This window comes from Aspergillus caelatus (genome assembly GCF_009193585.1).
Source record: "Aspergillus caelatus strain CBS 763.97 unplaced genomic scaffold BDV27scaffold_219, whole genome shotgun sequence".
Taxonomy (NCBI): Eukaryota; Fungi; Ascomycota; class Eurotiomycetes; order Eurotiales; family Aspergillaceae; genus Aspergillus; species Aspergillus caelatus.
This window is the reverse complement of record NW_022475482.1, coordinates 1-15,520: the sequence shown is the minus strand read 5'-3', so window position 1 is coordinate 15,520 and position 15,520 is coordinate 1. Positions and strand designations below refer to the sequence as shown.

General features: G+C 47.6%; 6 protein-coding genes across 6 annotated transcripts; 2 read left to right on the top strand and 4 right to left on the bottom strand.

Moving 5' to 3' along the window:
• The first annotated feature begins 39 nt into the window (after positions 1-39).
• Positions 40-480, top strand: BDV27DRAFT_42348 (uncharacterized protein). Its single transcript, XM_032076596.1, has one exon. The coding sequence runs from the start codon at positions 106-108 to the stop codon at positions 409-411; it is 306 nt and encodes a 101-aa protein (XP_031923361.1). The 5' UTR covers positions 40-105; the 3' UTR covers positions 412-480.
• Positions 481-2,442: 1,962 nt separating this feature from the next.
• Positions 2,443-4,047, bottom strand: BDV27DRAFT_161807 (ankyrin repeat domain-containing protein; the record flags this gene model as incomplete). The annotated part of the gene is made up of 1 exon (XM_032073287.1): positions 2,443-4,047. The coding sequence occupies one exon, from the start codon at positions 4,045-4,047 to the stop codon at positions 2,443-2,445; it is 1,605 nt and encodes a 534-aa protein (XP_031923360.1).
• Positions 4,048-5,569: 1,522 nt separating this feature from the next.
• On the bottom strand, positions 5,570-7,199 carry BDV27DRAFT_42342 (putative catechol dioxygenase). Its single transcript, XM_032076595.1, has 2 exons — positions 6,595-7,199; positions 5,570-6,528 (listed from the first exon to the last, which is right to left on the bottom strand). The coding sequence occupies exons 1-2, from the start codon at positions 6,843-6,845 to the stop codon at positions 5,841-5,843; spliced, it is 939 nt and encodes a 312-aa protein (XP_031923359.1). The 5' UTR covers positions 6,846-7,199; the 3' UTR covers positions 5,570-5,840.
• A 1,966-nt stretch (positions 7,200-9,165) lies between these two features.
• Positions 9,166-10,098, top strand: BDV27DRAFT_161805 (uncharacterized protein; the record flags this gene model as incomplete). Its single annotated transcript, XM_032073286.1, has 1 exon — positions 9,166-10,098. The coding sequence occupies one exon, from the start codon at positions 9,166-9,168 to the stop codon at positions 10,096-10,098; it is 933 nt and encodes a 310-aa protein (XP_031923358.1).
• Positions 10,099-10,297: 199 nt separating this feature from the next.
• Positions 10,298-12,855, bottom strand: BDV27DRAFT_161804 (putative thiamine pyrophosphate enzyme; the record flags this gene model as incomplete). Its single annotated transcript, XM_032073285.1, has 15 exons — positions 10,298-10,333; positions 10,392-10,401; positions 10,450-10,612; positions 10,698-10,870; positions 10,921-11,021; positions 11,069-11,376; positions 11,429-11,479; positions 11,527-11,811; positions 11,860-11,929; positions 11,980-12,163; positions 12,213-12,358; positions 12,408-12,502; positions 12,553-12,602; positions 12,654-12,687; positions 12,738-12,855. The coding sequence occupies 15 exons, from the start codon at positions 12,853-12,855 to the stop codon at positions 10,298-10,300; spliced, it is 1,824 nt and encodes a 607-aa protein (XP_031923357.1).
• A 468-nt stretch (positions 12,856-13,323) lies between these two features.
• BDV27DRAFT_161803 (uncharacterized protein) lies at positions 13,324-14,193 on the bottom strand (the record flags this gene model as incomplete). The annotated part of the gene is made up of 1 exon (XM_032073284.1): positions 13,324-14,193. One exon carries the CDS (start codon positions 14,191-14,193, stop codon positions 13,324-13,326), a length of 870 nt encoding a protein of 289 aa, XP_031923356.1.
• Positions 14,194-15,520: the final 1,327 nt, after the last annotated feature.

Below are 15,520 nucleotides of genomic sequence, written 5' to 3'. Positions count from 1 at the left end.
AGTAAATCATCTACTTTCTGAGTAATTCATGTACCGATACCTACCTTGAGTATTTGGCTTCAAATCATAATAATACTCAAATTAAGACCCGTTAAAGGGCCCGTAATGACAAAATGTCCAACATGTACCCACTATTTGACTACTACCTGCAGACTACCGAATCCACTCTTATCTTCCACTTGTGGGGACCAGAAGTTCAAAAGCCAAGATCCAAGATACCTCATTATGATAAGGAAAAAACAGGCCCCACCGAAAAAACACCTATCGCGCGTTGGTCAAAGGACAGTTTGGGCGACACCACGCAGGATCGTAGGTTGCCACCATTACCTCAGGTGGTATACCAGTCACTGTCGGCCTTCTCAATGCGACATTCCTGCGACAAACAAACCGCCGCCTGATAATCAAAGATGACGGATCTCACCTTATTAACTCCGCGGTGGTTGAAGCTCAGAAGCCAGTCGTAGTTCCATCTAGTGAAACAAGACTTGGCCAAAACAAAAGGCCCCCAAAAATAACTTCGATAACGGTCACAATATGGGTCCTCAATTTATATGATGCTATAATTTCAAACACTAATTAATCAAAAGAATAGGGAGGGAAAAAAACATACAACAGGAGGGATTCGCTGGTGGTCACCCACCCAACTACTAACCTCCCGGCGTGTGGCTTAAGTACGGCTGAGCGGACGGGAAGCCCTGTTCTCCACACCCTATGGTCGTATGTACCGAATCTATGATTCCAAAGTATCTTATACCAGGTTTAAAAATAACACTAGTAAACAAGTAACATAGTATCCCGGCGTTCTCGTGGTCTGAAGCCGATCAGCTATGCAATCTAGGTTTATTTGTTTTCAAACTAATACTACTAAATGTTCACTTTGGTTGTTCATAGTCAAGCACGAGCCTCACACACAAACATCGTCCTCCGGCATCGACAACAGCTACCCGGCGGGTGAAATAACGTTTGTTATCGATCAATTCGAAGCCCCAAATCTTGAACCAAATGCCAGTCAGCTCATGTATAAACAAGACGGACCCCCAGAGAACATCGCTGGAGATTCAATCACTGGCCACCAGTATAACCTACCTGCTCCGCTGTCCAGCCAGAACAGACGCTCCGTTCAAAGGTATGTACCCAAGAAATCGGTGCAGTTTACGCCCCCTGACACATCGAAACGCTTTCACAATGCAACGACTCTAATCCGTCCAGAAGCGTTCGACAAGGACAGCACAGGCCCCATTCAAGTGTCTTATACCAACTATGTATCCCCATTCGCAACATGGATGAAGGCTGGTATGGAAGCAGTGGGCATCCCTGTGACTGAGGATTTCAGTAGCGGTCACCTTCTCGGAACGCAGTACAGTCCATCTACTATCAACCCAATCGACGAGACCCGGATGGCCAATGATAAACTCTACTATCTCGAACAGGGAGTCGAATACGCGATAGCATATGAAGGGACATGGACTAACACCCAAGAGTTGTTGGGATGGGAAAAGATTCCATATTCCCATCGCTTGAAATTGTCTCAGAGCACAATTGACGATCACCCTTTCCCAATGATTGGCCTGAGGTGGAGTATCTTCCGGCAAATGGATTCGTCGGCAATTTTAGTGACCTGATGGGTCAACAACCAGCAGACGTATATCAGTATGCGTCCCCGACTTCGCGCGGAAATGTGACCATTCGCAGCAACTCCACATCCGACCTGCCTATTGTAAGCCCCAACTGGCTGACCACAAAGACCGACATGGAGGTTGCAGTGGCGTTGTACCGGCGGATGAGAGAGATTTGGCAGAGTGAGCCACTTCAAGCGATAACTGTTGGGAACCCGTCATATCCACTGCATCAGGACCAATCGGATGAGGAAATTATCCAGTACATAAGGGAATCCTTGATGCCACTGTGGCATCCAGCCTGCACCTGTAAGATGGGTGTACGAAGTGACCCAATGGCTGTTGTCGATAGTCACGCCCGAGTGTATGGAGTTGAACGGCTTCGAGTGGTCGATGCCAGCGCTTTTCCTCTCTTGCCACCTGGACATCCTCAGAGTACAGTTTGTATGCTTGTTCCCTACACTTGTACCCATGAAGTGAACCCCCTACTAACCTTATGCTTAGATATGCTGGCTGAGAAAATCGCTCATAGTATAATAACCCATCTGGAAGAGAAATAAGTAAACCTCTCCTAATCAGATACTGCTACCAGTACATCTATGAATGTGTCATTAGCCATAGGAAGTAGCCGATCTATACCAATAAGACCAGAACAATCAAAGATAAAGATTAACTACCCTGTTCCAACTGATAGGCCTGTCCATGCATTTAATCATATCACAGGAGCTTAACCATTCCCTTACCAGTAGTGGGAAGCCCAAGCCCTTCGAGTTGGCGACTCACGGAGCGCGTCAAACCCAGAGCCATCTTAACACCATACAGTCAGTCAGAATGGATGACAGGAAACCAATTTTCTCTGTCCCAGGTCCTTAGTCTCATCGTCCCAATCAGACCATTCAATCTCATCCTGGACGTCTTCACCCAGTAACAGCCTTACGACATACTCGTGACCATTTTCATTTGCCCATTCCAACGGAGACAAGCCATCGAGATCATGAAGATAAGCTGCATTCATACCACGAAGCATTTTGACGAGCGGCGTATGCCCGTTTCCTGCAGCCCAGAACAGTGCAGTTTTGCCACCTCCGTCTCGGCAGTTGATGTCCGCGCCTTTCTCTATCAGCAACTTCGCTATATCAATATAGCCAAAGCGGGATGCGCATATCAGGGGGGTTCGGATATTTGCATCTTTAACATTCACATTCGCGCCATTTGCTAGAAGGACTTTCGTTGTCTCCAGGGAGCCATTTCCTGCGGCGACTACAAGTGGCGTCCAGCCATTTTCGTCCTGAGACTCTATGTTTGCCCCATGCTCAAGCAGTAATTGGACCCTGTTTGGGTGGCCAGCAGCGGTGGCTAGCAAAAGAGGTGTTCGGCGGTGATTATCTTCGGAGTGGATATTGCAGTTCCTCTGGGTCAGGAGTTTCATAACATCCATGTGCTCTATCTTATGATCTTGGATCCTCGACTTCGTTGTCGGTACAACATTGTTGCCAGCTGCTAATGCGAATGGAGTTCGCCCGCGTATATCTCTTCCGTCCACTTCAGCTCCCTTGTCAAGAAGCAACCGGACAACAGCCAACCGCCCGTCTCTGGCCGCCAAGGAAAGCGCAGTTTGGCCGTCTATGTTCCTCGCCTCAATATCAGCACCCTTCCGGCAAAGCAGCTCCGCAACACCTTCATGGCCCCTCTCAGCTGCCATGTGAAGTGGCGTCTGGCGAGCCCGTCTCCGATCCAAAGGTGAGCAAAGGAGTGGGCCACTGTCATCCCGCGTGTTCCACGCGTTAGCATTGGCACCGCTCTCCAACAACAATCTCACCACCTCAAGGTGACCGTACCAAGCCGCCCAGCAGAGCGGAGTTACTCTATACTCAATGCAGGTGCATTCAATATCAGCCCCATTATCAAGCAAGAACGCAATGATTGCATTATGACCCCGTGCAGCAGCACTCAATAGGGCAGTCATGCCCATGTCATTGTCCCTGGCATGGAGATCGGCACCCTTATTCACGAGAAGTTTCACGACACCCTCATGCCCTCCTTCCGCGGCCCACAACAGCGGCGTTCGTCCGAGCTCCGCATCCCTCTCCTCAATGTTTGCGCCTTGTTCGAGTAGCATTCTCACTACGGACTCTCGTCCGTACATGGCCGCTAGCAAGAGTGGTGTGAAACTTGGCTCGGGGCATTCGAACTCGGTACAAGATTTGACATAGACTAATAGTTTTACGACCGCGTCGTGGCCGTTTCGGGCTGCAAGCTGTAGGGGCGTATGGCACTCTTCATTTGTACTGTCGATATCTGGGTTGGTGGTCTCGATTAGATGTTTCAGTGCATATACGTCTCCGTACTCCGCAAGGTCGAAGATGGGATTGTAGATTTCTTCATCATCGGAGCAATGTATCGTAGTTGAAGAAGAAGTGCTTCTGGTCATACTTAGAAGTTACCAATGAGTTGTTGGACCTGCGAAGTTGGTTTAAGATAGCGGTGGGTAAACTTTATTTTCGCGTTTCACAATTGGATGGAGATGTTTGTGTGTCTGGATTTCTTTTAGAGCATCTAGGGGTGCTTAACCAGTCGAATAAATAATACCAAACTAGCTGTCTCCTGTAGGCATCTATCTGTAGCAGCCTGAGACAACATTTGAACCGACATTCCATTGATGCAACTCTATGCGACAGCCATTCTTGTGCAGAGACATACTTGCCCAATGCGGTAAGACGGTGCCGATTGATGGAGCATTCCTAGGGTTAGGCTTCGGACCTTTGCTGCCTTGTCAATACAACTTATCACAGTTCTTCGTCGTTAGGAATTAGCCTCTCATACTCTAGAATTTTCATTCTTACTATGTACTCTGTACTGTCTGCAGCATAAGTCACCCAGAAATTGGGGTCTAAATATTTATCCGTCGTTAACTAATAATTACATATAGTACATGCTTATACCGATATTAATGAGAACATCCTACAATAATCCTCACTACGAATACTAGACAGCCCTCAAGCCATCCTCGAAACCACTGATTCCCCTATGATCCTCCCCCCAAATGCCCCAAACCTCCCAGTAAAAGAGATCATCACGAACACAGCTGGACCCACCACTCCAATCTAGAACACACAGGAAAGAACGGCGAAACCTCAGAATCCATTGCAGGAATTCCAACTTCCACAATAAATCACATTCACTTCCTACCTATTGAACCATCACTGAGGTGCGGGAAGCCAGGTCAATTCAGATTTTACGCGCGTGAGGAACATAGGGCACGAATCGTGTCACGTTTCGAATATCCGGCTGAAAATTGTTTTGCCGATATGGCTATATATATCCCGCAGGAGGGCAGATGATAGGAAGATTAGGGCATAGTTTAACTTGTTTTAGTATAGTATAGTATATTAATCAATGGACACTAGCCATGGACCTAAAATATGGTTTATTTGTACTTCATGTCATGGTTTCTGGTGTGGGGTACTGTTGGAGGGGTTAGGTTGGAGGTCCTAAGTGATGATTTATTGCGTTTTCTGTGCTTAGGGAATGTCTGTTGTTGGTATTATTCCTGGCATATTGTACATTGAGTCGTTTGGTTGCTGATTTATACGTGGACTGCCACTGTGGCAAGCTGTTTGATTGTGTCATCGTTTTGGAATTTTTAGAAAATTGGTTTCTTGGAGACCTTCGAGACGATTTGAGATTCTTTGCACGAGCTTATCTCTATGAAGTATCTCATCTCCCTGGCAGTCGATTAGAGATAGATGATTTTTTTCATCTTTCTTGTCTCTTGGCTCGCTCTGTTGTATACAGTGAACTCCTCTCCAAGGAATCCAAGAGGTTCATCAGGACTACCATGGACCGATATCCACGATACTGAAAGGTTGAACCAAGAGTTCTACGTGCGATTTCGGATATATTCGCAGGAAGAATCTTTTTGAAGATGCAATGCAATTGAACAAGGATATATATAAGAATCCCCTATATACAAGGATCACCGTAAAGGCCCGAGCAAAGCTCATCGGGGAATTTTTTTTCTAAACTTCCTCATCCTCCACTACCGACATAACCCCTAGCGACGCCGGCGTCACCCGTTAAGCAACATCCGAAGATATGTCATGCATCACTTGCCCATCTGTAGAACACTGAAAACTCGCTGAAGTTCTAAAAATAAAAGAAAATGCTGTACTATACATCAAAATCATTAAAAAAAAAAAAGAAAGAAAGATCCGGCGGAGCTGTTTACAGCTTGCCCTGGCCCTTGTTGAAGCGCTCGAAAGAGGACACAGGGGGCGCGGAGTTGGGGTTGGGGTGGTGCTTCTTGAGGGCCAGCTTGACATTGTACTCGAGGTCAAGGTCGGCCTTGGGGTCGTCGGTCTTGGGCTTGAAGTCCACGACGAGGTCGTCCTTGACGGCGAAGACGGAGTCGATGTCAAGATGAGGGTCATCGCTGGGGTAGATCTGGTTGATGACGGTGGCGTAGTCGGGGTGGGTGATCATGAGATGGATGTGAGCGGGACGCATGGGGGAGCGGTCCATAAGGTTGAGGAGCACACCGGCGGGGCCGTCGGTGGGGAGAGAGTAAGGGGTGGGGTGGTAGCAGTACCACCAGAACTCGCCCTTCTCGTTGGAGCGGAACTTGCCGCGCAGGTTGTTCTCGGTCTGGTTGGGGTCCTGGAAGTCGTACTGGCCGTTGGCGGAGGCTTGCCAGATATCGAGAACGGCACCCTCGATGGGCTTGCCGGTCTCCATGTCCTTGAGGACACCGTGCATGAAGGTGACCTTGCCGTTAGGGTTGGGGTCCTGGATGATGCTGTCGCCGAGCTCGCGGAAGGGAGCGTTGGGAGACCAGAAGGGACCGAGGATGACGTTGGAGGTGGGGGAGACACCGTCTTCGGTGACGATCTTGTTGGCGATCTCATCGACAAGGCTGGTTAAATTTCGTTAGTTTGGTTTGTCCTATGTTGGGAGATCACTATGTGGTTTTTTGACTTACGATTCCAGACCAATCACATCGCAGATACGGTGGCACTCGTTCCGGATGGGAGTGCTGATCTTGCCGATGGAGTTGATGAACTCGACACCCAACATCCATTCGGCGGGAGTGAGCTCGACCTCACGGGCGAAATCGTGGATGTGCTTGATGAGGGCGCCCAGGAGCACACGAGTGCGCTCGGGGGTCTTGGGTCCCATGGAGTTGACCACATAGGGAGTGAAGTTGGGGTCGAACTGGCGAGTGGAAGACATTGTGTAGGATGTGTGAAGGTAGATAGATGTCAAGAAGACAGTTCAGAGAGGAGTTGAAGAGGAAGTTAGACTGTATGGATGAAAGAGCGAACATAGCGAGGACGTCGAGGGTCTATATACACGAACTCAGGCAAGTCTGGATAGTTAGGGATGCCGACGGCAAATTTTGTCGGCTCCTCATCCCTGTGGGGGGTTGGCAACGGTGTTGGACCACAACATCCCGTTGAGAGGTGCCGACCGGATTGGTTCGTTGATGGTCTGATGTCTTCATTTTGGCAACTGACAAAGTTTAACAGCCGAATGGCGGCAGGTACGTAAACACTAGTAGTGTTCTTTGGGTCAACTGGATCGCTGAGACCCCGTCGATATCAGAAATTGTTAGTGAAACGGAGTTCGCTGGGGGCGGTAGGCGCCGGGCTAGAATTTACCCGCGGGTAAGTCCTCTCGCTACCCCGGGATTCGCCCCCGGGCCTTTGGATTTCTTTGTCGAAAAGTTCATTGGTTCGTCACCTTGCCGATCCGAGCATCCGACCCACGACCCGGCACGTGCCAGCCGTGATCTGACAAACGCGGGGTCGCGTCCCCTCGTGATCATTCCTGGCCATTTCTCCCGGAAGAACTAGTTTCCGAGATGACAAACGCACTGCGCCAGGAAGGCGGTGGATTTAGCAGAGTTTCGCTTCCGGACCTTCTGCCGGCCCGAGGACCCTGATTGTCGATTCCCTGGGAATGGTTGGACATCTTCAATTCTCATTCTAATTGATTGGTTATACTAGCAAAGTTTATGGTCACTGTGCCATAGATTTTAAAACTTAGTATATTTCTAAAGTTCCAAACTCAGTGGCGGACAAACAAAAATCCTCATGGACAACCATCATAGCGACCTGTAGGGTCACAGTAGCTCTCATGAGCGGCTCATTCAATTTCCCAGAGGCGTCGGGGCGGAAGCGAGTGGATTCTCTTTTTATAGTTTCTTTTCTCCCATGTGATTGGTACTGAGAATCTCTTCAATCCCCAGGCTGTGTTTCAATAGGTTCACAACGGTTATTGATCGATGATCTAACCGGAGGTTCCGGAGTTGTCACATATCGACATCGCCATTTCACGACGGTTGCCGTTCAGACCTACTCTGCACATCGAAGTCTATGACGCTCAGTGATGTCTCGTCAACTATATCCCTAGTAGTATCTAGGAAGTAGAACTCCGTCAATTAGTATGAAGGAAAAGTCAAGCCTTGTGCAAGAACTTTTAAAAGATCCGATCTGCTACGGACAGCGACCCGTTACGGAATATATATCCTTCGCATATAGTAGGTGACCTGTTTACCATCTAGTCGTGATATTCAAGAGTTCCCTATCGCGTAATTCAAAGTATAAACATCATTATGCGTACATAAAGGTACATCCTATTTAGGATTTCAATGAATTGGATCATTCTTTTTAGTATAGCAAATGTTTTAGTATAGCAAATCATAAATTTGCTGTACTCCGTATATGTACATACATCTAAAATAGGAAGGCGGTATTATGGGTGATGAACCTTCGTTGGCAAAGAGGCGGCAGATACCGACCGCCCAGGCGATGAGGCCTGTTTTCCTGTTTAGGTCTAGCGCTCCTAATCGGGTATAGCAGCTAGTGTGTCTCCCAACGCCGTCGTTATGATTTTGTTATAGCATGAGCAAGTCAAGAAACTGATCTCCAAATTACTACTAATAGTTAAAGGTGGGACGAAAAACACAAAGGCTATCTACCATAGCAGTCTCTAATTCTTTGAAAGCCCTTTCCTGTGCTCATCCCCCTCTCTTTGCCCAATCTTCACTACGAAATATCGTGTTGCGCGACAGGAAAGATCATAACCTCATGAGTAGGAAACGATTCTGTAAGAATTATGTTACCTACTAAGATAACATGAACCATGCCAAACCACGTATGCTCTATATTCCTTACTGATGTAGCTTTGCTTGGAAGGGTACTTGTTTATGTGGGGGCTTGACTTGCATGTCCCTTTCTTCGCACCTTAGGTATCTATAAAAGGCCCTTATATAAGCCAACATTGATGAAATTTTCTCCCAGTGGTGCGTAGTACGTGTTATAACCGTCATACTACGTAAACTTTGAACAGGCTGTCATTTTATGTCTTATTACTATTAATTTTCTTTTACATCAGTTGGGTTTCATCGGAAAATCTTCAAATGTCACATCGCTATCTCTAACTGCTCTCCATGGTCAAGGCTAGAGAAATGCCACTTACAACACTTCCTTCCGGCTGCGGCCTTTGTGGTGAGGAATGCGGCCTCTTTAGATGCGATGGGTGTAAAGTCATGCCGTACTGTGACCGCGAACACCAAACGCTCGATCTCCCATGGCACCAGGCTACCTGCATGGCGGTCAAGAGATCTTGTATCTGGATGGAGCAGATAGAAGGAGTGTTGTGCTATCATGGTCATACATTGTTTATCGACGCGAATCAACCCAGCGGGTGGCATCAGACGCCATGGTACATGACAGCACGGCTGAATTTGATTCATGCCCTATCTCGGATCAAGCATGTTGAATCAGCTCAGGCACAGCTTCGCCACTTCATGGATATGCTCGAATTATGCGGCTATAATCATGCGGGCGAATGGGCAGGAATCCCGGCCTTGATGCTTCGTATAAACAAGGATCAGGAATGCTATGATTTCGTGAAATGGTGGCATACGGTCTGTGGATCGTACGGCGATAATGTGCCCCTTCCAAGCTCTCTGTGCTTCAACGTCACGAACGCTGATGCTTTCGAACGCCTCGACCTGTTTAGTGACCGTTTTGCCAATTCCAGATATATCGTCGCTTTAACCCTCCTGAAAGTCAAATTATTATTGGACATAAGGAAGCTGGATCAAGTGGTTTTTGCGTTTGGAGCTATATTTCCTCGTGAGATACTTGATATGATTTTGTCATACGTACCTCGGAGTTCGGTCGTTGCCAGAAGTTGCAGGGCCTTGAATGATGAAGCGCGCCAGAAGCTGGTTCACGAGTTAGAGACACAAGTCGACATTTTGTTTAGGGAAGTTAAGAAGAGGGATCCTATCTTATGGTGGAAGCTTGCGTCTCGAAGTTCTGTTCTAGATGCAAGGTATAGCGAGCCCCCGACTTCATGGCATGTGATCGATACGGTGGCCCTATCTCTGATGTTCAATCACACAGCATGGCTTGAGACACCAGGGGCGACCGATTTTATCAAGGCAAAATTAGTGGGTAGCGTCTGCAGGTGAATTCATCCACCCATGACTCAATGGATTTTGTTTGACCAACTTCGTTACAGATTGCGATGCATTGCTAGAATAATGCCACATTCTAGTTCTCGCTTGCGGGTTAGTTCTATATATTATGAATTCTTGCTTTACGTCTTCCCTCGTTGGGTTATCAGTTGTTAATTTATAAAATCTAGTATCGGTTAGCGTGATAACCACACTACAGCAGGTTAAGCACAATGTCAATCCCAAGCCACTAAGGTAGCATCAGCTGCGCCTAACAGCTTAATTATCACTCAATTCTCTTTCCATACTGACGGAACTCTGCAGCTGTTAGCCCTGTTGCCGATTGAAGACCGGCATGCCACTTACGAAACTTCAATGACTGCACATTTGCCTCCTCGAACAACATTGGCAGCTTCTTGAATAGCTGAATCTAGCCTATCTTGTTCCTTGACTGTGACACCCCAAGCCGTACCGGCTGCAGTGGCAATCCCTGGGTAATCAGGCGATGGTTCGAATGATATATTGAGATCTAATCCATAACCTGTTAGCTGTGTGATGCTGAGCTATCGACAATGTGTATTCCTCGGCGACAAAAGGCGTATTGATGGACTCACCTCGCCTATTGGACTTCGAAGACAACCCATCCTGGCGTACAAGCAATGCTGACACCTTCGGTGCGTTCCATCCTCCATTATTTAGCACGACCAGGAGGAATGGGAGCTCATACCGCCTAGCAATCCAATAGACACTCTCCATTTGCGAGAAGAGGAATGTTCCATCCCCAACGCTATTACGTCGTTAGGCTATTATTATTATGATTTCATTATTAATACTCACATTGCACAGATGAACGAATCGGGTTTGGCCAGCTTGACACCTAATGCCGCTCCGCCTCCCCACCCTAGGCCACCGGCGCCGCTGCCGACGAGGGTTCCCGGCTAGAGCTGTGTTAACGACTATTAGATAATTAAGGCTGGTAAAATACCTGTGTCAAACTAAGATGTTGAATAATGAGACCTGCGTTGCTAACGGCTTCAACAAGGTAAACAGTATCATCCGGAAGGTGGTGTCGCAGTCTGGAGGCGAGGTACGGAACGCGAATCGTACTGTCCTGTGAAGGGGACTCCAGGGCTCGTAGATCCTCCCTCCAGCGCAAATAGCGATTCGCGCGCGCCTCGAATGCCATAGCATGACTTGCCCTTTCAATACATTGCTTATCGATAAACGCATTTAGTTGCCGGAGTGCAACCTCGCAGCTGACTTTTAGCCTGCTAGTTGCGTTGATCGAGAACACTGGTAGCAGACGATTAACAAGGCGATCCATTAGACTGGAGTAAGTACATACGCGGCATTTGTTGCTTAAGTGGATCGACATCAAGGTGAAATATCGTCGTGCCTAGACAGTCAATAGGTGGTCTACCGAGCCGGGCGCAGGTCTGTTACCTTTCTGTGGTTTTCCAGCGGTAGGAATCCAAGGCACGTCACAGTCCAGTACCAAGATGACATCTGCCTCGCAGACCGCCGGGTGTGTGGTGATGGTAACGCCAAGATAGGCTTCGTGATCTGTACGCATGCTCATGTCGGACCCAACTGATTCAAGGACACTGATTGGTAGCTTGTCACAGAGCTCTGCTAACAAGGGCGGCGCTTGCGGATTACGACCGAGATATCCTGTGATAACAAGTGGTTTCTTTGCATTTATGAGCGCGTGTGCAATCAGTTCAACCTCTGGTGCCGTCAGCAATATCCAAATGGGGCGTTACACGTATGTCTGACCTGATTCGGGCAATGCGCTGGGAACAATTGGACTGAGTGTCTCCTCCCCAAGATATTGCCTATCCACGTGCTAGATAACCCCATTAGCGGTTTTACTTTTCAACAGATGGTAGTGCGCACTTCTTCGAGCACCTCCCTTGCTGCCGTAAGATATACTGGTCCCTTAGAGTCGGACATTGCAAAGTGCAAGGCTCTATAGACCATCTCTTTGATATTACGGCCAGTCTTAATTTCACCCGAGTACCTGCAATACTGCCGAACAATTGCCGTCTGGTCAGGCACATCTTGCAGCCAATGAATGAATCTACATTAATGTCAGCCAAGCTAAGGATCGTACACTCCGTGCGTCATACTCTGTCCTTGAGCCGAGAAGTTCGCCGTTCTGGGTAAAGGGGCTTAGTCCAGCAAAACACAAAACCGGCACTCTGCCCACTGAGGCGTTATGGATAGATTGTCCCATGGCGAGAGTACCGCAGTCCACATGCACTATTACACATTGCTATATTGATTCAGTACGGGAGCGTGGATTCACACTAGATATATCATACCGGAATTCCTGTGACTTGAGCATACCCCAGAGCTGCTGACAAGGCGACCAATTCGGAAGGGCAAGTAATTATGGTAGGGAATTTGGACGAATTTTCTGTTATGTCATCAGCCGTTTGTTTACTAGGAGTCCTTAGAAGATCGCACCTTGCTTTGCCTTGATCATCGCTTCCAACATGGCCGGGTGATCGCTGCCTCTGTTGCTTCTGTTAGACAAGCATACCGAACACACATACGGAAATACTTACAGATTGACAAAACAATGGGTGACACCAGCTTCCGCTTCAAAAGACCATTAGCTACATTTCCTTAAATACCCTAGCATTACATACAAAGTGCTTCAAAGAAGCCTTCCGCAGCAGTGGCCATCTCACTGTTTTCGATATTCTCATCTTCAGCACGGTATGGCCTCTTTCTCGGATTCGCCAACTCTCCACTTCTAAATTCCATTATGTTTAATCCGTCGCCGATCCAGTTTATGCTGTAACTTCCACATCCTTAACAGGCACTGAGGGGTATATATAGCGTTTAAGGCGTCCTACAGATCGACATGCCAAGTAAGCACGGGCCTGAATCCGTGTTTTCGACTTCCCGAGAGCCAACCGTTTCGAGATCTCAGATGGAAATCCGCGGCTGTTGGGGTCAGACCCCGCATATACGATGTGTGGGACTTTTATCATTGGTTCTAATTTGTCACTGTCGATTACTGTCCCTGCCAATTGAGCGAGGGTCTTGGTGGGAGGTTCCCTTGGTGATACAAGTAACATGGGTTGTTTACATTTTTGGCGGCGATTAGGGGCGTATAACTTAATGTAAGTAAATGAAAAGGGTAATGTTATTCTTTTAAGCTCTAACATCTTGTCCCTGTGCTCAGGGACGGTAAATGGCCTACCATATCTCCACTGTCGTTTCCTTGGGTCATGCCTTCTCCCACGATTCCCTCGGAATCCAAATCTTTCCCACTCTTGTTACTCGCCCAGGAATTCTCTGGCTATGATCAATGCCCAGACAGCATATGTGGTCTAACTTCTGCAAGCCATCCGCACCCTCGAGTAGCTTGACACCAACAATTTTAATCAGCACGATGTCGTCACGCAGAAGCCAGGTCAAGGTCGATCCACGAATCGTGTGCGGTAAGTTGACCGTGTCTGTCGAGTCCCAGCGAGGAATGTGGCTGGCGTATGAGTTTCCTGAGGAATCACGTAGACGAATACGGTCATGTGGCGTTATATATTCGGTTTCTGGTTCCCAGGATTCGCCCGAGTAGATGGTAGAGTCAAAGCTACATCGCACGAACGGGTACTGACCCACACGGTCATCTTCGTGTGACTTGGTTCGATCAGCGACAATGTCGATAAGAAAATGAACCGATTCTGAGGTCAGGCAGTCGGTGGATGCGGCCACACGAACTTGGGCTGACTCTTGCGAACAACGATTGAACATATGGGGATATTCAATAGGAGAAATATAGAAACCCTCAAGCTCGAGCTCGGTTACTTGTGGGCCACGGTGCTCGTAGCTCCCATCCTCTAGTTCCGTCATGTACCCTGAGTCGCCTTTCTTGGGGTAGGTATCTATAACTTGTTGGAGGGAATGCCAGCCAGCCCAGGACCAGCTGGGAAAGCCCTCGCGCGGTCTATCATATTCGCGTGACCAGAGGAGAGCGTAATGGAAGTCCTTGGAAGGTAGTCCACTCAGGAACTTCATGTCATGCTTCTGGGCAATGATCTGGAGGCAGACTGACTCGTACACCCCACTATCTTCCCTAAGACTAACTACGGAGTACATATTGCCGTGGATCCCACCGTTAAGCTCTCCCACGAATGTCGATCGAAGCTGATGACGATCGCCTGCATGGGGAAGAGTAGTTGACTAGGCGGTTCAGTCAAATGGAGTCCTCGCTAGTAGGTCATCTACCGAATTTGCCCTACTGAGGGTAGTGAAAGGCACGTAATCATCAGAGCATCACATACACAGTAGCTATACAGAATAGATAAATCACAGACTACACTACCGATGATGAGGTCATATAGATATTCCGACGGTTTTCCCAACCAATTCCTAGTGCCCTCTTGGTATAATTACTGGATCACTATACATAGGCAAAATAAAGAGTAGTTGTTGTGTGTGTATCTATTATACGTTGAGGGTGGGGTTTGAAATTCCCGAAACGCGGGGCATCCCTGGTACAGCGGACGAGATCAACCAATTCTAATAATTATAATAGTCTAAGTAAGTAGGACTATCAACTAGTCGATTCAGAATATATTTACTATATCAAAGGTTCAAAGTAAGGTTACGATCATATTCTAGTAGATGGCGCAGTAGATAATTAAAATCTTTGATTATTCTCGATGCTGCACAATCAATATTGTACTTTGGTGTCAGGATATCATCAATGTCCTTAATGCGTATCAGCATATCAGCCCGCAGAAGAATCCATGGATGACCATCCTTGTAAACGTCACTCTTGAAGTATCTTGGGAGTATTCGAGATAATTGCTAACTACATATTCATCAGTTGTGCCAGACACAGTCAATCTGTATTACTTATTCCTTAGTACTTATAGACACCAGTTCTCAATTTCCCCAGAATACTTGACTTCCGTGGTAGGAGCCCTTTGCTTTAGGCACACAACCTTGTCTTGCTCTTCTGTCTTCACGTTGCTAACGTCCCCGAGACTTGGCGACTTGCGAGTTCGCGTTGTTTCTGAATTAATCCCACCTCTAATCTTCTAAGGTCGTACAAGCATGAGTGCGCAATATATATAAAATGATAAATAGCGCCAGGTATAACCTTAGATAGATATAAGGGAGAAAATAAAGAAGAAGAAAAATAATACTAGAGGGAAATAATAGCCTATCATCCGCACCATAACGGCAAATCGGGGGAACATCAAAATCAACACCCAATCTAAACACGTCATTTTAACGCGTCAATCGATCGAGAAAGGCCCCCTGAGGCCTCAGGAACCGCTATGGAGGCCCCAAACCCCCATGGTGGTGGTCTACCGAACGCGTCGAGATGGGCACCCCCGAGCGGGATACCACCACCACCGTCACCACCATCACCAACACCGATATATCGAGGGGGCCCTAGGACCCTAGATATACC